Genomic DNA, 24,557 nt, shown 5'->3' with positions numbered 1-24,557 from the left:
CACTGGGTGTTTTATTGCTGACCTGCTCTTGACTCCAGTTCCTGGTGTACGGCTCCACAGTTTCCCACTTGTATCATGTCTGTTTGTTTTTTCTTTTGCTCCTTTCCAGGTAAAGATGGTTCCCAAGTCCTCATTGCACATTTTGTGGAAGGCGGCATGAGTCTAGAGAAGCCAGACAGAGTGGGGCCATATCATGTTGTGTTGGAAAACCCAAACCTCTCTCCACGTGGAGCCATTTTGAAAACATCATGGTCATGGTTTAAGCGGAAGATAATAGTGCACACTGTAGCACTGCTCTATCAAATGGTTCAATTCCAGCCACCAACATTCCACCTGTACCTTCTGCCCAATGACCATTCCATAACAAAGGTAAGCAGGATTCTGCAACTCTGATTGGTATTCCAGACGTCCTGGATCTTTTGCTTGACCATAGGAAGCCTGACAGAGTAGCTATACAAAATTATGCATCAGAGTGTGTCATGGTTTATGAACTGTATCTCCTTTTGTTGGGCTTGAACTAATTTACCAGACTGCTAGCCAACATCAAATTACCTACCCATATTTTGGTCTCTGCTACCGAAGTGGTTTAGTTTTTTTATATCACTGATGGAGATCCTGTGCCCCTTCAAATGTTTTGGGACTACAAAACCCATCATTCCTGAACCATAACATCTGGAAGGTTGCAGGTTCCCTATCCCTGCCTTAAATGCTGCAACAAAGCCAAGAAAGGGGTAGGGATCCAGTCTTCCAGAAATTGGTTATCTTTCCTGCATAACTCAGAAGTGCCCTTCTTTGCCTTTCCCAGGCGGTTCATGAGCATGAAGTACAGTGCCCTTCACAAAGAATAGACAAACCCCCCTGGACCCTGAGGCCTCTGACGATTGGCTGTCGCTTCTTTGTGGAGACAAATGATGTCAGAGTCTGTCCCAAGGTGAGACACAAAGATGATGAATGGCTTTGCTAGGGCAGAGCCATGGCTGTGAAGGATGAGAACGGGAGGGACTCCACCAGGATCCCCCTCACCCTTTAATTTGACTCCCTTGGACTGGTCAACTGGGCTAAGCCTTGTTTGCACATAAGGAGGTTTTATGCTCCCCCACAGGAAGTGGAGTTTCAATATTTGGATGCTGACAAGATGCAGCAGTACGTGGAACTGTCTGCTGAGCAAATGCAAGACATGTTCAACTTCAGTGTGATGGACAAGCGCACAAATGAACTCATCTGGGAAGCCCATGTGACACAAAGTGAGTTGGATTGGAGGAAGATCGGAAGGTTTGACCATAATTGGGGAGGCCGGATGGAAAATGACACCCCAGTCACATTCCCTCTTTGACTGCTTCATGAATGAATAGACTTTATTTGCGTAGCCGACAGGCCATAGCATCAAAGGACAAACAGCGACAAAAATACATTACGAATATAGTTACCATAAAATCTTATGACCTATTAAAACCCTAGGTAGAAGCTGGATTATCATTCATCCATGACCCTCTGTCCCATGGGCAGCGGCCTTTTCTCTGGTAGATTGTTCCAGGTCGGTTAAGTAAATAGACCAGCCAAATTGAAAGATTATAAATATAACCTCGGAGGGATGGTCAGGACAGGGAGAAAGATAATAATAACCAGATGCAGATAAATTAATAATCTCAGTACTTAAAACTTGGCAGAGGTAATAAAATAATAATAATAAAACGTAATGATAATAATAATAAGATCCTAGGCGAGGAATCCGGGTGACAACACTGCTCTCAGTCTCATTGCTCTCTCGATAAATTTGGCAAACTTCTCTGTTGTCGAGCTGTTCTGGTCGGCTAGGAGTGAGAACAATTTGGCTTCACAAGAGCGGCCCGGGATGGCAGATAGGAGTGGCGTGATGGTCTCGTCCCTGAGATCTTTATATAGGGAGCAAGACAAGAGAACGTGTGACACAGTCTACATAGCGAGCTCCACAGGGGCAGAGCCGGTTCTCGAATGAAATTTTTTGATATCTACCTTCAAGAACAGCTGAGGGTAACATATTTAGTCTGGCCAGTGTAAAGGCCCGTCTGAGTTTTGGAATGGTTAAGGTAGACAAATAAGGTGCCCGAAAATCAAAGTGGGAGGGGGGCAGATAAGCGTACCAAGCACTAAATTTCTTAATATAGGCCAGATTATTCTGCTGCTCAATATCCTTCATGCGCTGGTCAATAAAGGTTTTTGCCTTGGGGGGACCCATTTTCAGGAGATGCTGTGCTTGGAAGCCACATGTAAGTAGTTTTTGATGCACTACTTTGGACCACCGACTTCTATGAGCATCTCGTGTTACTGGAGGTGACTGCTTCATTCCTGTTCTCTTTCAGAAGAGTTAAAGTCTCCTGAGATGACGTCTTCTCCTTCAAGCTCAGAGCAAGGTCTGCAGGTTTTAATTACTTACTTCCTCGTAGTTAAATCCCACCTTCCTCCCAATGGCAGCACAGAGTGGCTGGTGATACAGTACCATAGAAAAGTCACTTTTGTAATGTTAGGGAATCGCCTTCCGGTGCAGGTTCCCCATTGCTTTATAGTCTCCTCTGGTGCCAGATGAAGTTCTTTCCACGCAGCTAAATTTTGTAGAAACAGCTTTGGCTTGGATTCAGCACACCCAGTGTGCTAACAGAATCCAGTGCAAATGCTCACAATACTTCAATTGGGCTTTCCTCCCTTCACCCGCCACTTCCCTCAAATGCACTTTGGAGGGTCAAGGGGAACCCTCAGAACAGCCAGAAAGGGTGCAGTGTGTGTACTTGGCTGTTGGGGAGGGATAGCTCTGTCTGGCAAGCAGGAAAGGTCACAGAAGGCGACATTTAATTTCTCCCTGTATGTTTTACAGCCTGGACTTCTTAGTTTTCAGCTGAGTGTCAGTTGTTAAACTATTTTTCTAATTGCATGTTAATGTATGTGTTTGTTGCTCTGTTTTTCCTTGTGAGCCAACTTTGGAAATTGTGTTATGAAGGGGTAGTGTAAGACTATAACGAGTAACATATGTGACACAGAGTCCAAAAAGGTGGTATTCTTCCAAGGACAGGGGCCTTGTGGGTAGTTTTCATGGATTTAAATGCTGGCAGAATGGCCTCTCTCTCCCTACAGTATCGCAGCAGACCCTGCCGGCAGTCCTGGTTTGCACCCCCCAAAAATTGTTCACCCGGGGCGATGGCCCCCTGGGACCCCCACGCTATACCCCTGCTACAACTATGATGTAGAATGGAAGGTGAGAAGCGTGTGAGTGTGCAAAATTTTGGTGTCACACACAACGCTGCTGTAATTTGTGACCCGAAGGTCCTCTACTGGTTCACGTTCCATCATTATCATTTCCCTGTGATCCCTCCTTGTTTCATACCTCTCCATAAACTTTCTCTCTCTCTTTTCCAGGTGCTTGTTGCTGCACTCTGACCCATGCTGCTTCCAGCAGCACTGACTCAGGACATGGTGTGGAAAGCAGGTAGGGCTTGACATTCTCTTTCCTCACACAAAGCCAGTCCAGCTATTAGGGACAAAACAGCAGCTGCCACAGGCAGACAGCAGATGTTTGGGGGGGTGCTGTTTAGGCATCGGCTGCACTGCTGTTGCTGGAGGAGCAGGAACATGCAAATGTGTACGGTCAACAGAAGCTAAATTGCTATCTCTCTACATATCGGTTGCATGCAAGGCTCCCCTCAGAGCAGGAGGAGGTTTAGCTCCAATCCCAGCATTGTGTTGCTCGGACCTCGAATCACTGATCAAAGATGGCTCTCTAAACTTCAAAGCAGCTTCAGGCCACCCCTCTTTCCCCTCCCTCAGTGTCAGTCACAGTCATGGAAAGTGACAGGACCTCCTGATGATGTAGTTCCTTCCCATATCCCTTTGCTGAGCTTCTCTTGTTTTGTGTCTGCTTTTCCTGTTGTTGGAGGCGCCAGTGCAGAGTGAAGGTGAGGACCATCAGAGAACGTCTGGTGTCCATCCTGGAGAATCTGGATGAGGATGAACTCAAGAGGTTCAAGCTCAATCTCAGCGATTCCCCCATCAGGGGTGGCTATGACAACATCCCTCGAGGGAGGCTAAGGAATGCGGATGTCATGGACCTGAGCTTGCTGCTGCTTGGTTTCTACATGGAAGATGCTGTGCAGGTGGCGGCTGAGGTGCTCAGAGCCATCAACTGCAGGCCTGAGGCAGAGAGGCTCATCTCCCTCTCTGAGACTGAGTAAGAAAGAAGGAATTCTAGCTCACAGAACTTGCTAGGATGGAAGGCAAATGGAGTGCCACCTGCCCCCCCCGCCCCCCCAGCAAATGCAGAGTGGTGGATTGATAATCTCTTCATGGGGGCAATGGGGATGAGAGGATAAAAACCTTACATCAGGGATAACCAACCTGGTGCCCTTCAGCAGTTGGCTTATCTTTTTTATTTAACAGAATGTGTGTAATGCTCAGTTATAAGAAACAAATCTCTAAGCTATTTGTATAAAACAAAAAATATTATTTTTAAAAGTCAGAAGTTTAAAATGAGTTGAGCTTAAAAAATTTCAAAATGTTAATAGTATCAGCAGCTAAAATATAATTTTAAAAATAAAATCACCTCTTAAAATACGTGTCAGCTTTACGTATCTGGGTAGGCTTGCCTAAACAAATATTTTTTTAGCAGGCACTGAGCATAGTACAAAGAAGACAGCTGTCAATGGGCAAACCGTTCCAGAGTGTAGGTGCTGCCTTGCTAGAATATGGATTCCCTAGAGGGGTTGGACTGCTGCTCCCATCAGTCCCAGCCAGCACTGCTAAAGATCAGGCATGATGGGAGTTGTAGTCCTGCAGTTTACTTAGGGCACTATGTTGGCTACCGCTGCTGTACATACAAAAGCTGTTTGCTCTGGGGCAATGTTGTTGGGGATATGAAGACATGGATCTAGTTGTGCATCCACACCACATTTTTAATGCACATTTAGAGCATGTGGCTTCCCCCAAAGTATCCTGGGAACTGTAGTTTAGCCTTTCACAGGGCTGAAATACACCATGCTCTAAATAAAATACTGTTCCCAGGATTCTTTGGAGGAATTTATGCACTTAAATGGTGTCGATCAGCCCTTCGTCTTGTGTCCCTCAGATCTGAGGCTTACAGAAGAGCACTTCCCATGGTCACGCAAGATGGGAGTTGTAGTCCAGCATCTTCTGGAGGGCACCATATTGACTACCCCTGATTCACATGGTCTCATGTTCCCCAGTTTTGGGAGTTTTGCTACAACATGATGAGGGAACAGCTTGCTCTGCCTGGGAACAGGTACATCAGTGAAGCTTCTCACAAATTTAGGGATGTGTTTCTCACTTTAGGTAAAACCTGCCCTTTCTAACTTCCTGAACCCCTTGCCTGCACCCACCGACATACTTTAGGATTACCTGCATAGGCCACCACTTGGAACATTCTAGAGCTGTTTTTCAACTTTGGGTCCCCTGATGTTGCTGAACTTCAACTCCCACCATCTTTGAGATCAGGTTAAGCTGGCTGGGGGTGATGGAACTTGTAGACCAACAACATCCGAGGGCCCAAAGTTGAAGTTAAAGATCATTCTCTAGACCAAGAGCAGGTAACCGTTGAAGCTCCAGAAGTTGTTGAACCAACTCCCATCAGCCCCAGCCAGCTTGGCCAATGGAGCCCAGGATGATGGGAGTTGTAGTTCAGCAACATTTGGAGGGCCAAAGGTTTCCCACACTTTAGAAATTTGGGGGCTTCTTTTCCCTTCATATCCTGACAGTATTTAATTGCTTCACACATGTACTCAATGATCCCTTTTTTCCTTCCTCCAGGAAGTAGTTCATGCTGAAACCTGTGCCTTAGAACTTAAGAAGAGCCTGCTGGATCAGGCCAGCATCCTGTTCTCACCGCTGCCAGCCAGATGGCTGTGGGAAACCTGCAAGTGCAAAACTCGCTCCCTTTCTGTGGCTTCCAGCAACTGCTATTCAGAAGCATTTCTGCCTCTGACTGAGGAGGGAGAGCACAGCCATCAAGCCAAGGAGCCGTGTCCTACATGAAGTTGTCCAGTAACTTTTTTGAAACCACCCAAGTTGGGGACCAGCACTGTCTCCTATGGAAATGAGTTCCATGGTCTAACTCTGCGCTCGCTATGTGAAGGACTTCTATCTGTCATGTGTCTTCCAACCTCCAGCCTCATTGGCTGCTCACTGGTTCTAGCATTCCAAGAAAGGGATAAAAACATTTCTCTGTCCACTTTCCTCACGCCCTGAATAATGTTATAAACTTCTATCATGTCCTCGCTTACCTTTTCTCTAAACAGTCTCTGCAGCCTCTCTCATATGGGAGTTGCTGCATCCCCTCAATCATTTTGCTTGCCCTTTTCTGAACATTTCCCAACTCTACAATGTCCTTTTTGTGGTGTGGAACCAGAACTGTACACAGTATTCCAAATGTGGTTGGCCATGGATTTGCAAAATGGTATGATATTCAGTTTTAAGTTCAGCTCCTTTCCTAATGATCCCCAGCATGGAATTGGACTTTTTCACAGCTGCCGCACACTAGATCCACCTCTTCATCATGCTACCCACTGTGAATTTTAGCCCATTGAGCTCTTAAGAATTCTCCCACAAAATTCCTAGCCTTTCCCAACAGAGCTTCAATTTCCAGACCTCCAGGGAAATACCAATGAGCCACACAAAGCAGTTCTGGTATTTCCCCCTTTATTCCCTTATAAAAGAAAAGACACGACACAGTCTTCTATCAAAGTATAAAAAGAGTTTACTCACATTCTGTTCACAATCGTATCCCAGAAGGCAGACTTAGCTTAGAAAAGTAACATATACCTTGAAACTATCCCATAAGGAGACAGTCCCTCTGTCCTCTCTTGGCTGGAAGCTGGAAGCCAAGAGAGCATCTTTGGCTAAGCAGATGTTGCTTCTTCAACTAAAGTAGTCAGAGAGAGAGAGATGGCTGCCCTGCCCTGTGCTATTGTTACCTGCACGGGTGAGGCCACACCCACCTCTAGTCACATGCAGAGGAAGTTTACCTGCTGGCTGGACAAACATTCCTCCCCTTGTGTAAACGTTCACTCTAGGAATGTTGTACTTAACTCCTCTTGTGTTTGACATACCACAGCAGTGCTGTCTCATTCACTAAGCACAGTGCCTCTGGTGAGCAAAGTCCCTCCTGAGGCTGCAGTTCAGTGCATGTTCCTTTCCTGACAGGACTTTTTCTCTTGCTGCGAGATGTACATCTTGGGAGGAGGAGCAGGTTTCAATCCCAGGAGATGAACAGAATCCCAGGAGATGAAGCCAGAGAGAGCCAGCCTGTCCTTCTCCAAACTTCCTGGGTGGTGGTGACTCCAAGTTGGTTTGCCTTAGGGCTTCCTAACATTTCTCCTTTCCAGTTTGTACATTGTAAATAAAAGTACTTTGTAATAAAGATATTTTACCAATAACATTCTGTCCTTTTCATTAGGCCTGCATAAGCTTCCAATATTCTTTCATCAAAAGGAAACTGGTCCAAGAAGTCTCTCTCAATTTTTGGTACACTTCATCATGGGAATTTGGTTATGTGAAAGAAATGAGAGGAATAGTCTGGGATGCACAGAAGTCCACCCAAGATTTCTGGGCACCTGCACTAGATATCGAAGAAAGCCCCCCTCTAACCAGCTCCCTACAGATCCAGATAATTTGATCAGGACCGACCGACCAGAGAACTTGGGGGAGTTCCTTCCTATCCCTAGTCCAATCCACTTCCTGGAGCCTGTGCCTGGTCGCTGCAGTTCAGGGGAGCCAACTTGAATTAAATATGTGGGGGGGGGGCTTAGGCAGTGGTGTAGTGGGGGGTGCAGGGGGGGCCGGCCACACCGGGCGCTACATCTGGGGTTAGGGTTAGGGGGCGCAAATCCACGGGTTAGGGGGCGCAAATTACTTGCCTTGCCCCGGGTGCTGACAACCCACACTACGCCACTGGGTTTAGGTAAGCCTTGCCCCACGTAATCGATCACAAGATCACATCCTTTGAATGGCAATGACTGTCAACCTCGGAGGTGGATCTGGCCCTCTCAAATATTTTAGGGGGTGCAAAGGGCCCTGGCTCCTATGCTGCAGTTAATCCCATTGAAGATCTGGGATGTCAGGTGTGGGGCGTCTTCCTCCGTGTAGTAGCGAAGCCGGAGCATGTGCGTTTGTGGCACCCGCTCCTTCAGCGCCATCCATCGATGGGAATTGCCTTCAGTTTCCCTCTGAACTTCCGCAGCTCGTCTTTCTCCAAGTTCTCGAGGGGGTCCTTCAGGCACCGGCGCGTGGGCGTTGCCAGGATTATTATATTTTTTGGGGGGTGGACCTTTGTTAGGGGGGCAGAACCGACGTGATTGTTCAGTTAAGTATTTCTCTTGTTTTACTTCATCTAGGCCCCCCTGGTTGCTCCAGTCCTGCACCGGCCGACGGTCTTCGGGATCCCGCAGCCAGAAGGTGGGCAGCCACTTTGGCTTCTCCGAGGAAGAGGCGACGGCCAAGGGCTTCCCTTCTGCGCTGAGAAAGAGGCGCGCTCCACCCTCTTTCTTTGCTCACCTGGCGGTTCCATTTCTGCCCTTCTGGGTCCTGCGGTTCAGCAAGGGCGGATGTGCTCGTTTTGGCAACAAGGGGAGAGGAGGGAGGGAGATGCTCCGGGCTGATACACGATTAGAAGTTGAGCCAAACTTGGAAGGAAGCGGCGTGTTTTCATTTAGCCGTTCCGCCCCCCCCCCCCCCGCCTGCCAGCCAGCCAGTCTTCTGGGAGCGCCGGGAAGGCCCTTCCCACGTTCTCGCCTTTCCAGATCCGGCGCTGATTCTCTGCTCGACGGGAGGAAACCTCGGGAGTCTCCGCCCCCGCCAAGCGCCCGCCGAGGAGCCGCTTCCCCGAGGGCGTCGCCCGCTTCCTTCTTCCTCCTTTCGGACGCTGCCGCCTCTCCGGCTCTGCCGCGGGGCGAGACTTTCCTCTAGGCAGGGGCGCCATGGCGACCCCCGAATACCCCTTGGCGAAGGAGCCCCTGGAGGAAGGAGGCGAGAAGCTGAAGGCGAAAGAGGCCGGCCGGTCCACCGAGAAGAAGGGGGAGAGGGAGGTGGATCCCCTCCTCAAGTTGCAGACGTCCCGATGCCTCAAGGGTTTGCTCCAGAGTAGCAGCGACGACGACGACGGCGACAGGGACCCCAACACGTGGCGATTGCAGCAGTCGGTCGCCCCGCAGTCTCTCTCTGAGCGGGAGAATCTCTATCTCGCTCTGCTCCCTGTCGTTCGCGCCTTGCAACTCTCGCTGTGGACGTTGAGTCGGGACGAGCGGCGGAGATTCCGCCGCAAAGTGCGCGAGATTCCGCTCGAGGAGGGCTTCGTCCGCATCCCCGAGGAGGCTCTGCACAAGGCAGGCGCCTCTCGCCTCCGAGACCTGCTGCTCAGCTACTACGGCGTAACTTACGCAGTAGAGGTAGCGGCCGATGCGCTGAAGGCCGTTGGCTGCGAGTACGAGGCGGACAGTCTCCTCTTCTCCGTCAGGAAACGTAAGTCTTTGCTGGATCCTGACCTTCGCAGCCGTTCAGTCTGACAGCAGATCTTTCCTTGCCTGGTTGCGCCAGCCCAGCGCTGAGCTGCAGCCGTGAAGGAGGGAAGGAAAAACAACCATGGGCTTGGAATGTTTGGAAGTATCTTTACTTTAGCGCCAGGCATTTCGCGCATATGGAACAATTTGGTATGTTTCAACCGTCTGGTTGCTATTGCTTAAAATATTAGAAATACCTTCAGCGCCCTTAGGACACACAGAACAGCAAAGAATCAGCCTTAAGTACAAGGGCAGGCCGTTTTTTGGACTCGGGTAGAGCTTGTCCCTTTGTAGAAGGGAAAGTCCTTTTTCTTTCCTGCTTGAGCCCTGCAAAAAAATTAAATCAGGCCTGTAAGTTCAGAAGGTTTGCAGGCCAGGAACAGAGGAAGGTCCCAAATGGGCCTCATGGTCCATCTAGCTCAGGATTGCTAATCTTGCCTGACTGTGGCCCTCCGGGGTTTCAGGCAGGAGTCTTTCACAGCCCTACCTGGAGACACCAGGGATTGAACCTGGGACCTTCTGCATGCAAAGCAGGTGTTCTGCCACTGAGCCATGGCTCTTCCCTGGTCATCCAGCTGGAAGTGCTGCCTGCTGAATGTCCTGCAAATAGATTGCACTAGGAAGAGGAGGAGGAATTTCCATGCTTTATGATGGTATAAGCAAGTTCCCTGGATTTTCTGTTCAATTCTGCCACTACAGCACAGTCTCCAAATGGCTGTCTGCTGAACATGCTGCATGCCCATTATTACAGGATGACGTCAGATGATTATTATAAATAAGGAACTGGGTTTCCACCCCACAATAAACTTTCGGTTAACCTTCCTTCAAATCAGCCTGCAGCGTGCCCGAGCCACACATCTCTCCCAAGAAATCTTCTGTTGTAATTTTTGTTGCTCCACAAAAAGTCTTCCATATTACGGAGTTTAAAATAATACCTAAATAAGACCATAGGAATTTGACACTGTATTGGCATAGTTCCTGTTTCTGCTCTAATACTAGCTGCTGGAGTTGGGGGGGGGATAAACCGAGTAGTCTTATTAGATATTAATTTCTCCCCAATACGTTAACTGTGGGAGCACCTAAACCATTATTTGTTCTCAGTGCCAACTTTGCTTCTGGTAAAATTAAGAATTGCTTGTGCAGATCTTGATGTCTTCAAGGCCTAAGTGCTGCTATATGGTACCAAGTACTTTTATCGGAGAACAAATCTCCAAATAATTGAAATGTCTCACTTGTTCAATTATTTGTTCATTTAGGAACCATTTATGCTTCTCAGGCTGTGCCTCAAATACTACAGCTTTTGTCTTGGAATAATTTATATTCAAACCTTTGTTAGGACAAACTACTAAAGTTCTTTAGTAATCCCCTCATACCCACGTGCTTGTTCTCATAGCACCATATTCCCGGTATATAGCAAGATGGATACCTTATGGGATAAAAGTGTAACAGGAAAAAATTCTGGTTGTTTTAGTTCTAGTTATTACATCATTTACATAAATGTTAAACAGCAGGGGTGCCAATAAGCACTTGTTCTACTTCATTTGTTGTCGGAACTAGAGCTGTCAAGTGTCAACTGACCATTGGCCCCTACTCTTTCTCTCATATACATTTCACAGTATGATATCCCAAAGGGCTAGTGTCACACAAACATCAATGGTTAAAGGAAAAAGTGCTTACCCAGCAAGAAATGCACTGGTGCCAATTAAATATAGCAAAAGGCTGCTGGGGGCAGGGATAAAACGGCCAGTTTTGACCTCTCCCTTACCTCTCCACAGTTGACAGTGTCATGCCCCCTGATATGCAGAGGAATGTACGAAAGAAAAATGTGTGGTAAGTCCTATTGCAATTCTACTTGCAGCTTACAGTGGAAGAGCATTGATTGGATGGTGTGAGAATCAGATCTTAGCTTGGGAGGGAGCTTCATCCAGGAAACAGGATGGGCAAATGTGTCACTGGAATGGACAGTGCTAAGGGATTTGGTGATAAGTATCACTTCCTAGGAACGGGGTTGCTAGGCGATGTTGGTGTACTAGTAAAGAGACACAAGTAGTTCAGTGGTCCTCAGGAACCTGATGGATGGGGGAACGGGAGAAGCAGCCTTGAGGAGAGGCTTGTGTGTGAGTCCAGAGGGCAACGGCTCAGCCATTTCTATGACTTCAAGCTTCTGCTTATTATTGTGCAGCATGGTTTGCATGCAGGGCTGGCCCCAGACATTTCGGCGCCTGAGGCAAATCAAATTGGTTCTCCCCCTGGAATTGTAGTTTGCTAAGGGGCTCTCTCTCTTTCTCTTTATGCACACACCCACACGCACGGAAAACACTTGTCTCCTTTCTTTCCCTCTTGCCTTCCTTCTCAGCAGCCCAACCAGTGATAAGCAGTGGCAGGAGCAGCATCAGTGGCCAGGAAGACCCTTGCCCGGCTGTGGGTGGGGCAGTGCTGGGCCAGGGGTCTGAGCCAAGTTGTGATGGAAAAGGAAATCTGAGAGCCACCAAAGATGCAGCAACCATTGTGACTGAAGGAGGGAGCTGAGGCGAGAGAGGACTCTGGTTTAGAAGCATCCTTCCTAGATCAGCTTCTGCTCCTCTCATGGAGGAGGAAAAAGAAATGGGAAATCTCATGCAGTTAAGAGGGGTCTTTAACCAGAGGTGGCAATCTTTTTCCACAATGCATGTTATGTACATACATGCAGACACTACCCCCCCTTTTCAAATTCAACCCCTAAATGTATACAGAATCCAGATCTGTGGGTGGTGGGCTCTGGAAGATGGGCAGTCAAGCTAATGAGTCGCTTTGAAGCCTCTTATTAACTTGGTAGATAAGCAAGCCAAATTTTCTTTCTGCTAGAAAGACTGCCCCATTATCCTGCCAGTATATTTCTAATATCCATTATTTATAGCTGCCCTGGGGAAAAAGGTTTTCCCTCTTTCACCTTTAGAAAAACCTAAAATCGAACCTTGAGTTGCCTGTTTGTCATCTCCCCCCGCCCCAAGAAATGGCTTTTGCCTTCTACTGGTGGAAAGGAGGCTGCCTTACCTGAAAGAGGAGGCAGAGCTGGACCTGACAGTCAAGACCAATCAAAATAATAATAATAATAATAATAATAATAATAATAATAATAATAATAATAATATACCATAGCCCAGAGATGAGGGGGAGGCACAGCTGCTGCATCTTCCTTTCTCAGGAAGATGGAAGAGTATGGACAAGAGAGGCAGCTGACTGGTTTGAGTCCCTGCTGCAGATTCAAGCCACCAGCGCAGCTTCACCCCCACCTACCACCTGCCACACACCTTCCTTTCAGGTCTCCATTTTGAAAATCACTCTATTACAACTTTGCCCTCCTTGTTCCTTAGGGGTGTGGATGAAGTTGTAACACTTCCATTTTCAAAATAGAGACCTGCAAGGAAGGGCAGATGTGCAGTTGAGGAGGAGGAGGAGGAAGTGGTGAGTTAGCGGTCGGTGGAGAAGGAGAGGCAGCAAGAGGGCCTGCGGAAGAGCTGGTCACAGAGGCAGTGGCCGGCAGATTTGACACCCCTCTTAGGAGGGTCCAGGTATGTCTCCCCCCCCGACACCTCCCCCCCTCTTCGTGGGCAGCCTGGCTGTGTCTGCATGTAGAACGTATAATAACAAAGTCAGCAGGGGCGCCTGCCTTGGATGAAACCTAGAGAGGAGTGCAAAATGTGTCATGAATACTGTGTATATTCTTGGCCATTAAAAAAGGGGTGGCAAATTACATCATGCTTTCTTTTCAGTGTGGATTAAATCAATATATTTTTCACATTGCAAAGGAAAAGCAGAGCTCAACATTCTCAGAGGATGAGAGAAAGCAGTATACTAGGGGTGGAAAAATTAAGCCCCAGCTTGTATCCTAATCAAGCTCTAATTCTCTGCCCACAACAATGCCTAATATAAAATAAATGTTTTTGCCACAGGTCACTGGAAGGAGTCATTATCACTGGTGATGAAATAGTCTGCAAGGGAAGAAAAGAATTACTTGAAATTATTGAAAAGGACCTAGAATTCTTTTTACATGAATTATACTATGGCTTTATTATCACACAAAAAGAATACAGGGACTTGTGGAAAGCAAAGAAAGACTTCAGGGAGGAATGTCAAAAATTGCTGAATATGATCCAGGAAAGGGGGGAGGCAACTTGTTGCTGGTTCCTGGAACAAGTAGAAAGGAAATATCCAGGCTCCATTCAGATTCTGCTAGTTGCAGTACATGGTGAGTTTGACTTAGAGTACTTTCTGAATTTCAAGGACAGTTCAACTACCTTCCTCCTCCTTGCAACAGTCGTGTCAGGTAAAGAATTGTCTTTTACAGGCTCAGGTAAAAAATTGTTCAAGGCGTCAGGCCCCTCAGGGCTGAAGTCAGAATCTCCCCTATTTGCAGAGGAAGGAAGAAGCAGCAAGATGGAAAACCCAGCAGTTTGTGGGGAAAGTGTTGTGTGTAAGCTGTGTCCCAGTGAGGTAAGTGGCTGAACAGATGGGCCCAGACTGGGGGTGGGGGTGGGGTGGGGGCAGCTGCCTCCACCCAATCAAGTAAATGAATAAAAATACTTAACTAAAAGTAGAAATTGTAGTGAGGCATCTAATCACAGCCTGCATTTTTATCAAAGCTTATATATTAATCAGGATCTGTATTTTAAAATGAGCTTAAAGATTTTCAAATGTTTCATGCCAGGCAGAAGACCAGCTGCCTAAGAACCTTGGCAAGATGTTTATTCTCCTGGACAAGGGCCCCCTTGATTTATAGCAGAAAACAATTCTCAAAGTTGTAAAAAGGGAATTACAGGCTAAGAGCAAGGTTACACTGACCCTACAAATTAAGCTTGGCAAATAGTAAAATGAGCCATATCTTCTTCCTAAGGTTAAAAAGGCCAAGAGCAAATGGAAAAGAAAGCAACTGGCTGGAAAATGGGGTGTAAACAGAAGAAGAGATTTCTTCCTATTTTATTTTGAGGCTGTAAACTGTTCCTTTATACTTTGAGAAGATTTCTTTTCCTTTTAAAAGGTTATTTATGATAATGTATGAAATATATTAGCTTAAATGTAATTATGCAAAGGATCTAGAAAGAAAGAAATATTAAAACCTTATGCTAGATTCTTATTTCATAGAATCATGGTTATAAGAGACCACAGGGGCCATTGAGTCCAGCCCCCTGCCAGACAGGTGACGCCATCGAGCACTCCTGATATATGGTTGTCAGGCCTTTTGTTTAAAGACCTCCAAAAGAAGGAGATCTTTCAATGATAAACTCAAGATCCTTGACATCTGTTTAAGATAAAAATTTAAAACTATTAAACCATCTGTTTTGGAGGGCAATAGGGCAAGGAGGGCAAGAGGTGAGCTGGTAATTAAGGTTCCTTGTTGAGATAAATGTAAGATAAATGACTACTTATTTGTCATTTATAGATAGAAGAATATATAGCTTTTGTCTCCCATAAAAGGTAATATGAAATGGGTGTATCTTTTGTGATTGGTTCTAGCAAACAGCCAATGAGAATTTCAACCAGGCTGATTGGACAGAGGCAGCCAAAGGAGGAGCAAGGAGGCTGGGCTGAGGGAATATAAGTGCTGGCCATAATGGCAGGAGCCCAGGCCAGAGCTTGGTAACCATATACCACTGTGCCTCTCATTTATTTGTCTGACAAATAAATTATTATTTTAATTTCTCTATTGCTGCGTTGATTATTTCATTCCAGCTAAGCGTTAACCACAAGCAGGGTGCTACAGTAGAAAGATTTTGACAGATTTTTCTGAGCACTTGGGGTGAAAAAAAAGTATTTTTTATTTTTATTTTTTTCCAATTCAATGCTTTATTGAGTTTCATAAATAACAAAAAACAAACAAAAAACGATCTTATGTAAGTAATCTTATGTAAATATACAGATAAAAAGATTTGATCTTATACAATCTCTTTAGTTCAACATTCTTACTAAAGTGTAATAGACTTCCCATCAACTCCCAGTGCATTTAACATTTCTAATATTGAGTGTACTTATTACTTTCATCTATTTATATTTTCTAATACATTCTTACAACATATCGTACCAATTTCTCTTATTTCTTTGTTATTATTTTACACAAGGGTCACTCAAATGCAGCCATAGGTGTCACACCGCTGTTATATTTTTGTTAATATATCTTAAACATGTCCCATTTTTGAACAAATGATTGTTTTGTATTACCTCTCAAGTCAATTGTGCCATTTATTCATATTCTAGTAATTTATTCTGTCATTCCATTCTCGTTGGAACCCTTGCCCCTTTCCAGTTTATTGCAATTAAGGTTCTGGTGGTGGCTGTTGTGTATAGCTGTTGTTGAGACATTTCATTCCAAATCTGCAAGACACAGCCAGACAGATTACTTCTGAGTGTCCCTGCTCAGGAACTGGAGCCAAACCAGCCGCCTGCTTCTCTAGGGAGCTGGTAATGATTAAACGTGAGAGAGGGTGACTACAAAGAACTTGACAGAATGAGTCCATCTGAACACAGACTAGAGCCTCTTTGAAGACCTATTCTGTGGCAGTGCATTCCCATTTCCTGGAATGGAGATGTTTTCTTATGTTAAATGACTGTGTACTTTAAGGGGCGCACGCGTTCCTTTCGCTGTGGGTCACATGAGAGAGGCATTCCATTCTCTTCCAACTGTTATTCCAGTAACTGTCTTTTTCAACTGTCTTTCTGCTTCTCTTTCTGCGTGTGAGGAGGGAGAATGGCTGCCGAGAGGGATCTCAGGATACTCATGTGGGCAGTGTGTGTTAGTGTGATCTGTCTAAAGTGAAACAGAAAGAGGAAGATCCCTAAATGTTAATAGGGAGAAACCTGTGCAGGAAAAAGAAGAATTACAGAAGATATCAGGATTGGCAATAGTAAACAAAACTAAGTACTTGGGAATATGGCTAACAAACAAAAATAGTAACCTATTTAAGGACAATGATACAAAAATTTGGAATGAAATTAAAAGAGATTTGGAGATCTGGAATAAGTTAAGACTATCACTCTGTGGCAGGATATCAGTAGTAAAAATGAACGTGTTGCTTAAAATGATGTTTTTATTTCAAATTATACCAATCATTGGAGGGAAGGGCTGTTTCAAATTATGGCAAAAAGACCTATCAAAATTTATTTGGCAGTATAAAAAACCAAGATTTAAACATAAACTTTTAATAGATAAATATAGAGGTGGATTGGCATTACCTGTTCTAAATTTGTATTACGATTTGGTTTGTTTAAATTGTCTAAAAGAGTAGATATTCTGGCAAGGGAAAAGACCTCAAATTAAACATCAAATCTTAATTGATATTAAGGACAGAGGAGGCTTTTCCCTGTCCCGTAATACAATTTAAGATTGTATTATGAGGAAGCCTGTCTCACCTGGCTAAAGGAGTAGTGCACACTCAAAAACCCGGAATTGTTAGACCTGGAATGGTATAACAACAGGAATGGCTGGCATGCCTACCTGGGTTATGGGAAAGTCAGAGTTCACAGCAACTTTTTGAATCATATCAGAAAATCCGTCTACATGGTCTGGGGAAACTATAAAGACCTTCTTGAACCAAAAGTGCCTTGGTGGGTCTCACCAACTGAAGCACTTGCAGTGAGAAGGAAGAACACAAACAGAAATTCGCCTGTATATAAATCATTATTAAAAGAAGAAGAAAACCAGTTAAAAGTTTAAAAAATTCAAGAAATAAGAGACCAGGTGTCAGATTGGTTTCAATATTATCAATTATTTGAAACTTTTTAAAATGATAAAAAGAAAGGATTTGCGACGGAGATTCAAATCCGACCTAGTAAAGACCAAAACCCTTTCTGAAGCATACTGACTCCTCCTTGGCTTGCAAGTCAAGGAGGAGGAGGTCAAATCAGCAATGATTAAATGGGCCCAAGACTTTGGCCACAACATAGAGATGAGCCAATGGCAACACCTACGGAAAGTTAATTGGAAATTTACGGCATGTTTTACGTTAAGGGAGAACCTCCAAAAGATGCTATATCGATGGTATTTAACCCCCTGTCAACTTTCCAAAATGTACAAAAATGTTCCAAATACATGCTAGAGATGTAGAGAACCAGGTGGAACTCCCTTCCACATGTATGTAAAAAGATTAAGACCTTTTGGAATGATGTATAGAGAGAGAGCTCAAAACAATGTAAATTGTAACTTTTCTGAAAAAAACAGAATAATTTTTATTGGGCATTACAGGTCCAGACATTGTTAGGAAGATAAGAAGTTTTTCTGTATGCCACCACTGCTGCAAGAGTACTTATAGCAAAAGGTTGGAAGAGTGACAAAATTGCCACTAAGAATGGTTACTAAAGCTGGTAGAATATGCTGAATTAGACAGTCTCTCAGAAAAGATAAAATATCAAAGTCAAAACAGGAGTTCATTTCAAACTGGGAACCTCTAAGGACATATTTAAAGAACATTTGTTGCAATCTGAACTCGGTAGCAGCCTTTGCGTAACCTCTGTGAGTAATTTAGGTTAAAAGGGAGAAAACAGATGTATGAAATATGTATGAAAATTATTATTTCATGAGTAATATATTGAGACAATAGGTTTATTAGAGTGGAAAAACAGGGAAAGGATGGGACGTCAAGCTTATGTATTAAATGTATTGTAGGAGGACTTATATTCTTTTGTTGGATTTTCGTTTTGACAAATTTGACTTATGTAAAATAAGGAAGGTATGTCTTTGATGTACAGATGCAAGTATGAAGAATAAAGCATATATATATATATATATATATATATATATATATATATATATTCTCACAGGATGGAGATTTATTGAATCTAGAAGGGTTTAATAACCACTATGGGTGGCATGCGTATCTAGGATACGAAAAGGTGAAAGTTCACAGGGGATTTACCAATCATATCATAAGAAAATCGATATACAGAGTATGGGCAAAATACAAAGAGCTACTAAAACCGAAGACACCCTGGTGGATTTCACCCTTACAAGCGATAACGGTAAAAAAGAAAAACAAGGAACTAAATTGGGCTACATAAAAGGATTTATTAAAAGGGGGGGGGGATAAGCTGATATTAAAGGTTACAAGGAAATAAGGTGGATCTAACAGGGTGGATTCAGTATCACCAACTAAATGAAGTGTTCAAGGCAGACAAGAAAAGAGGCTTTACAAAGGAAATTTCATTACTAGATAAAGAGTTATTACAAAATAAGACCAAGGTAACTTCTAAAATTTATGAAACGCTACTGGAGTAGGAGGAGAAGGACGAACAGGTAATGATTAGATGGGCTATAGATATAGGTAAAACTATCGAATTATGATCATGGGGAAAATTATGGAAAGAGAGTTGGAAATTTATGGCTTGTGGAGCGATAAAGGAAAATTTAATAAAAACGTTTTACAGTGGATTTCTTGTGTCTCGCAGGTATGGCAGGTAAAAAAGCTTGCAACAAAATAAATACAGCAGTACCTCACTTTTTGAACGTAATCTGTTCCGGAAGACCATTCGAGTTCTGAAACATTCAAAAACTGAGGTACTCTTTGCAGATAGGGAAACAAATAACTTGCACTCAGTGGAAGCTGCGTTTCCTGTTTGACTTTGAAGGCGTATTCAAAAACCGAAGCATTTACTTGGGTTTATGCAGTTCGAAAACCAAAATGTTTGTCAACAGGGACGTTAAAAAACTGAGGCACCGTATTTTTCGCTCCATAACACGCACCGGACCATAAGACGCACCTAGTTTTTAGAGGAGGAAAAGAAGAAGAAAAAATATTCTGAATGAAACAGTGGATGTATGATTTTTGTGGTTCATGCTGTGGCCGCAGACATGTGATTTGACAGTGAGTTTGGGGTAGCCCAATGCAAAAATCCTGAGAATCCATGTGGATCAGTGCTTTGTAACCACGTTTTTGCGCCCCAGGCAGTGGCGTAGCGTGGGGGGTGCAGGAGGGGCTGGCCGCACCGGGCGCAACATCTGGGGGGGGCGCTCGCCGCCTCCGGAGTCGCCGAAGAGCCTCGGGCGCAGGCTATAGCAGAGCCCCATGTCTCGGGAAGGAGGAAGCCCCGGCCATGGGCGCTGCCCCCAAGTGGTGCAGCAGGAGCCAGGCGGCGAAGGGGAGCCCGGGGGAGCGGAGGCGCCGCGGGGACACGGCTCGGGAGCTGCCGCTGAGGAACCAGAGCATCGTCCCCGGGAGGAGAGGAGGAGCGGTGGTGGCGGCTGTTGCTGCTACTGCAAAGCAGGGAGAGAAGGAGGCGGTGGCGGCGGCGGGGAGCCGGGCAGGGAAGTTGCTGCTGGGGATGAAGAGGCGGCGGCGGCGGACTTCTCCGAGAGGCGTTGGGGGGCAGCGAGACTCCGCCGGGCCCCGCCCCTCACTCCGCACTCTCCTATTGCATGATGGTAGGGGCTAGGGCAGGTTTAACCCTTTGCTTCCTGCTATGCTCTTAATCCAGATGGGGCCTCCTTGCCAGCATGGGAAGGAGGCCCCATCTGGATTAAGAGCATAGCAGGAAGCAAAGGGTTAAACCTGCCCTAGCCCCTGCCATCATGCAATAGGAGAGTGTGTGCTGAAGATATCTCTGTTCCATATAGGACTCTTGAGCTTTGGTGGCACCTCAGGAGAAGCACATTTGGGAGAGGCCATGGATGGGGAATCTTATATTGAGATATCGATATAAGAGATCTTGAGAGCAGAAAAGATCACAAACAGGAGGAGAAATGCAGCGGGGAGGAAGTGACCTGGTGCATTGAACCAAGGGTGAACTGTACCAGAGGAGAGGATGGAGGCAAAACTGGAATGAGTTGGTTCTGCTTGCAATGGGTACAATGGGCACCAGCCGCTGTTGCCTCTAGGCGTATTTTCTCTTGCTTAAAAACACCTTATGGGGGATGCTACATTCTGTTCTTAGTTGCAGCGATGTCCATATATGACAAGAGTTGAAGCACTGTTTCCTGGGAGGTGTGAAGTCTAACAGCAGAGGAAACGGAAAGTAAGGGGAGGCGATGTGGCCTCAGCCTAAAATGAGTGACTGAGCGATGCAGTCAGCAGTTGTTCATGTTTAACGGCTCTTAAAAATAAACCTCCCTTGGACTTGTGGCTTAGTAAACAGGTGGGCAAGTGGGATCAGAGCCATGGTACAGAGGGGAGGGTGGTCACTTGACTGCTGTTTCTTTCACAGACTGACAGCACACACTCTCCTATTGCATGATGGCAGGGGCTAGGGCAGGTTTAACCCTTTGCTTCCTGCTATGCTCTTAATCCAGATGGGGCCTCCTTCCCATGCTGGCAATTAATTTTTTAAAAAGAGCTTTTCACCCAGGACAAGCCACATGATAAACGTGGCCCTAGAGAAACCACGCACATTAGATATTCGTAGTAGTAGTAGTAGTAGTAATAATAATAATAATAATAATAATAATAATAATAATAATAATAATAATAATTTGAAATTTAAGACTCCCCCCCCAAGGAAAAGGCACTTTCTTGCCCTGCCCGTGGACCAGGAGGTCATGGCGGGCGAGGCCTTCAGCAGCGGGGCCCTTATTTGCGCTGCCAGCCTGACCTTCACCCTCTTACATATAGAGAGGAAAGGAGACATGGAGGTGCAAAGGCTTGCGGGGCAGAAGTAAGCCCCGCTGAGTTCATCAGGGGTGCCAACGTGAATACAGTATGATATGGGGGGGGAGGCACGTAAACCCCGCCCCGCATAGTTGATCACATTGGCAATGCCCATCAACTGGGGGACTGGCCCTCTCAAATGTTTTATTGGGGGGCCTGAAGCAGTGGCGTAGCGTGGGGGTGCAGGGTGGCCGGGCGCAACATCTTGGGGGGGGGGCACTCGCACTCGAGTGCTAAAATCCACGGGTTAGGGGGCGCAAATTACTTGCCTTGCCCCGGGTGCTGACAACCCACGCTACGCCACTGGCTGCACCGTCTTTCTTGGCTCACCAGGCGGTTCAGTTTCTGCCTTTCTGAGTCCTGCGGTTCAGCAAGGGCGGATGTGCCCCTTTTGGCAACGACGGGAGGGAGGGAGGGAGGAGAGGCTTGTTGCTGATACGCGATTAGTGGTTGAGCCGTACCTGGAAGAAAGCAGGGTGTTTTTATTTTGTGTTCCCCCCCTGCCTGCGAGCCAGTCTTCTGGGAGCGCCGGGAAGACCCTTCCCACGTTCTCGCCTTCCCAGGTCCGGCGCTGATTCTCTTTTCGGCGGGAGGAAACCTCGGGAGTCTCCGCCCCCGCTAAGCGCCCGCCGAGGAGCCGCTTCCCCGAGAGAGTCGCCCGCTTCCTCCTTCCTCCTCCGGACGCTGCCGCCTCTCCGGCTCTGCCTCGGGGCGAGACTTTCCTCTGGCCAGGGGCGCCATGGCGACCCCCGAAGACCCCTCGGCGAAGGAGCCCCTGGAGGAAGGAGGCGAGATGCTGAAGGCGAAAGAGGCCGGCAGGTCCACCGAGAAGAAGGGGGGGAGGGAGGGCTCGATGAATCACATCCTCGAGGTCCAGAGGTCCCGATGGATCAAGGGTGGTGGGCGCCAGAAGGAGCCCCTGGAGGAAGGAGGCGAGAAGCTGAAGACGGAGGAGCCGGGCAAGTCCACCGAGAAGAAGGGGAGGGAGGAGGAGTCCCTCCTCAAGTTCCAGGGACGGCAGAGGTCCCGAAGTCTCGAGGGTGGTGGGCGCGAGAAGGAGCCTCTGGAGGAAGGAGGCGAGATGTTTAAGGCGAAAGAGACCGGCAAGTCCACCGAGAAGAAGGTGGGGAGGGAGGAAATGGAGAGGGAGGTGGATGCCCTCCTCGAGTTGCTGAGGTCCCTATGGCTCAAGAGCGATGGGCGCCAGAAGGAGCCCCTGGAGGAAGGAGGCGAGAAGCTGAAGACGGAGGAGGCCAGCAGGTCCACCGAGAAGAAGGGGAGGGAGGAAGGGGAGAGGGAGGTGGATCCCCTCCTCAAGTTGCAGAGACGGCAGAGGTCCCGAAGCCTTTACGGTGCTGGGCACCCGAGTAGCAGCGGCGGCTACTTTTCCCTCTGCTGCGACTCCAGGAGCAGTCTTCATATCTCTTGCGCCTTGCGATGGGCCCTGCAGGATTTGAATAAGGACGAGCGGCGGAGTTTCCTGGGCAAACTGCGCGAGATCCCGCTGGAGGAGGGCTTCGTCCGCATCCCCGAGGAGGTTCTGCACAAGGCAGGCGCCTCTCGCCTCGGAGACCTGCTGCTCAGCTACTACGGCGGAATTTACGCAGTCGAGGTGGCGGCCAAAGCACTGAGGACCGTTGGTCGCAAAGACAAGGCGGACAGGCTCCTCCCCATCAAGGAAGGTAAGTCTCTGGTGGATCCTGACCTTCGCAGCTGTTCAGTCTGACAGATCCTTCCAGTGGCGTAGCGTGGGTTGTCAGCACCCGGGGCAAGGTAAGTAATTTGCGCCCCCTAACCCGTGGATTTTAGCACTCGAGTGCGAGCGCCCCCCCAAGATGTTGCGCCCGGCCACCCTGCACCCCCACGCTACGCCACTGCTTCAGGCCCCCAATAAAACATTTGAGAGGGCCAGTCCCCCAGTTGATGGGCATTGCCAATGTGATCAACTATGCAGGGCGGGGTTTACGTGCCTCCCCCTCCCCCAAATATCATACTGTATTCACGTTGGCACCCCTGATGAACTCAGCGGGACTTACTTCTGCCCCGCAAGCCTTTGCACCTCCGCGTCTCCTTTCCTCTCTATATGTAAGAGGGTGAAGGTCAGGCTGGCAGCGCAAATAAGGGCCCCGCTGCTGAAGGCCTCGCCCGCCATGACCTCCTGGTCCACGGGCAGGGCAAGAAAGTGCCTTTTCCTTGGGCGGGGGGGAGTCTTAAATTTCAAACCATTATTATTATTATTATTATTATTATTATTATTATTATTATGAATATCTAATGTGCGTGGTTTCTCTAGGGCAGGGGTCTGCAACCTTTAAGACAAAAAGAGCCACTTGGACCCATTTCTGAAGAGAGAAAAAACTGGGAGCCGCAAAACAATTGCCACATTTAAAACAAATATATCTCCAGAGCTGCGATCTGACAGCGGACGGGAAGGTGACGTCAGGACACGCACCACCCCATGCGACGTCACAGCCAGTACAGCGCCCGCCACAGTGGGGAGTGTCGGGGCGCACAATGTGCCTCCTCCCCTCGCTAGTATCCGCCCTGGAGCCGCGGCAAAGGTGTAAAAGAGCCACGTTTATCATGTGGCTTGTCCTGGGTGAAAAGCTCTTTTTAAAAAATTAATTGCCAGCATGGGAAGGAGGCCCCATCTGTATTAAGAGCATAGCAGGAAGCAAAGGGTTAAACCTGCCCTAGCCCCTGCCATCATGCAATAGGAGAGTGTGTGCTGAAGATATCTCTGTTCCATATAGGACTCTTGAGCTTTGGTGGCACCTCAGGAGAAGCACATTTGGGAGAGGCCATGGATGGGGAATCTTATAATGAGATATCGATATAAGAGATCTTGAGAGCAGAAAAGATCACAAACAGGAGGAGAAATGCAGCGGGGAGGAAGTGACCTGGTGCATTGAACCAAGGGTGAACTGTACCAGAGGAGAGGATGGAGGCAAAACTGGAATGAGTTGGTTCTGCTTGCAATGGGTACAATGGGCACCAGCCGCTGTTGCCTCTAGGCGTATTTTCTCTTGCTTAAAAACACCTTATGGGGGATGCTACATTCTGTTCTTAGTTGCAGCGATGTCCATATATGACAAGAGTTGAAGCACTGTTTCCTGGGAGGTGTGAAGTCTAACAGCAGAGGAAACGGAAAGTAAGGGGAGGCGATGTGGCCTCAGCCTAAAATGAGTGACTGAGCGATGCAGTCAGCAGTTGTTCATGTTTAACGGCTCTTAAAAATAAACCTCCCTTGGACTTGTGGCTTAGTAAACAGGTGGGCAAGTGGGATCAGAGCCATGGTACAGAGGGGAGGGTGGTCACTTGACTGCTGTTTCTTTCACAGACTGACAGCACACACTCTCCTATTGCATGATGGCAGGGGCTAGGGCAGGTTTAACCCTTTGCTTCCTGCTATGCTCTTAAT

The 24,557-nt window shown here is 46.9% G+C and overlaps 3 protein-coding genes and 1 long non-coding RNA gene across 14 annotated transcripts in view; 3 read left to right on the top strand and 1 right to left on the bottom strand.

Annotated features, from left to right (window-relative positions):
- LOC309353961 (uncharacterized protein) overlaps window positions 1–24,557 on the top strand; it is a 122,191-nt gene that overhangs the window by 15,021 nt on the left and 82,613 nt on the right. For 3 of the 10 annotated variants that reach the window (XM_081883611.1, XM_081883609.1, XM_081883613.1), the window contains exons 7-13: window positions 110–369; window positions 806–931; window positions 1,103–1,244; window positions 2,340–2,390; window positions 3,388–3,457; window positions 3,905–4,195; window positions 5,792–7,412. The exons of 1 other annotated variant lie outside the window; for it this stretch is intronic. In XM_081883611.1, coding sequence (XP_081739737.1) covers window positions 110–369; window positions 806–931; window positions 1,103–1,244; window positions 2,340–2,390; window positions 3,388–3,457; window positions 3,905–4,195; window positions 5,792–5,804 — 953 coding nt within the window. In that variant the 3' untranslated portion in view covers window positions 5,805–7,412. Of the gene's footprint in view, window positions 1–109; window positions 370–805; window positions 932–1,102; window positions 1,273–2,339; window positions 2,391–3,105; window positions 3,227–3,387; window positions 4,196–5,787; window positions 7,413–24,557 lie in introns of those variants that run through there. 6 more of the 10 variants (XR_014162143.1, XM_081883612.1, XM_081883616.1 and 3 more) reach the window with 6 other exon arrangements.
- Window positions 7,855–14,030, top strand: LOC309353984 (uncharacterized protein). 2 transcript variants are annotated; one of them, XM_081883663.1, is made up of 4 exons: window positions 8,798–9,492; window positions 11,306–11,360; window positions 13,463–13,758; window positions 13,843–14,030. In XM_081883663.1, exons 1-4 carry the CDS (start codon window positions 8,952–8,954, stop codon window positions 14,013–14,015), a joined length of 1,065 nt encoding a protein of 354 aa, XP_081739789.1. In that variant the 5' UTR covers window positions 8,798–8,951; the 3' UTR covers window positions 14,016–14,030. The 2 variants fall into 2 exon arrangements, with proteins under 2 accessions (XP_081739790.1, XP_081739789.1); XM_081883664.1 differs by lacking the exons at window positions 11,306–11,360; window positions 13,843–14,030 and having other exon boundaries at window positions 7,855–9,492; window positions 13,463–13,639.
- LOC309354029 lies at window positions 15,804–17,742 on the bottom strand. The gene is made up of 2 exons (XR_014162156.1): window positions 16,004–17,742; window positions 15,804–15,878 (listed from the first exon to the last, which is right to left on the bottom strand). It is a non-coding gene; the product is annotated as an uncharacterized lncRNA (long non-coding RNA).
- On the top strand, window positions 21,605–22,862 carry LOC309356049 (uncharacterized protein; the record flags this gene model as incomplete). Its single annotated transcript, XM_081887231.1, has 2 exons — window positions 21,605–21,955; window positions 22,397–22,862. The coding sequence occupies exons 1-2, from the start codon at window positions 21,876–21,878 to the stop codon at window positions 22,860–22,862; spliced, it is 546 nt and encodes a 181-aa protein (XP_081743357.1). The 5' UTR covers window positions 21,605–21,875.

This window comes from Podarcis melisellensis, assembly GCF_964234715.1.
Source record: "Podarcis melisellensis genome assembly, chromosome: 13".
NCBI lineage: Eukaryota > Metazoa > Chordata > Lepidosauria > Squamata > Lacertidae > Podarcis > Podarcis melisellensis.
The sequence above is the reverse complement of the archived record's forward strand: the minus strand, read 5'-3'. Positions and strand labels throughout refer to the sequence as shown.

What these genes read in the sequence shown, in the direction of transcription:
- LOC309353984 (XM_081883663.1), top strand. Translation starts at nt 8,952, where the DNA reads ATGGCGACCCCCGAATACCCCTTGGCGAAGGAGCCCCTGGAGGAAGGA. An exon ending in GTACGAAAGAAAAATGTGTG is followed by an intron (nt 11,361 to 13,462) that starts GTAAGTCCTATT and finishes TTTTTGCCACAG; the next exon opens with GTCACTGGAAGGAGTCATTA. An exon ending in TCTGCTAGTTGCAGTACATG is followed by an intron (nt 13,759 to 13,842) that starts GTGAGTTTGACT and finishes TGTCAGGTAAAG; the next exon opens with AATTGTCTTTTACAGGCTCA.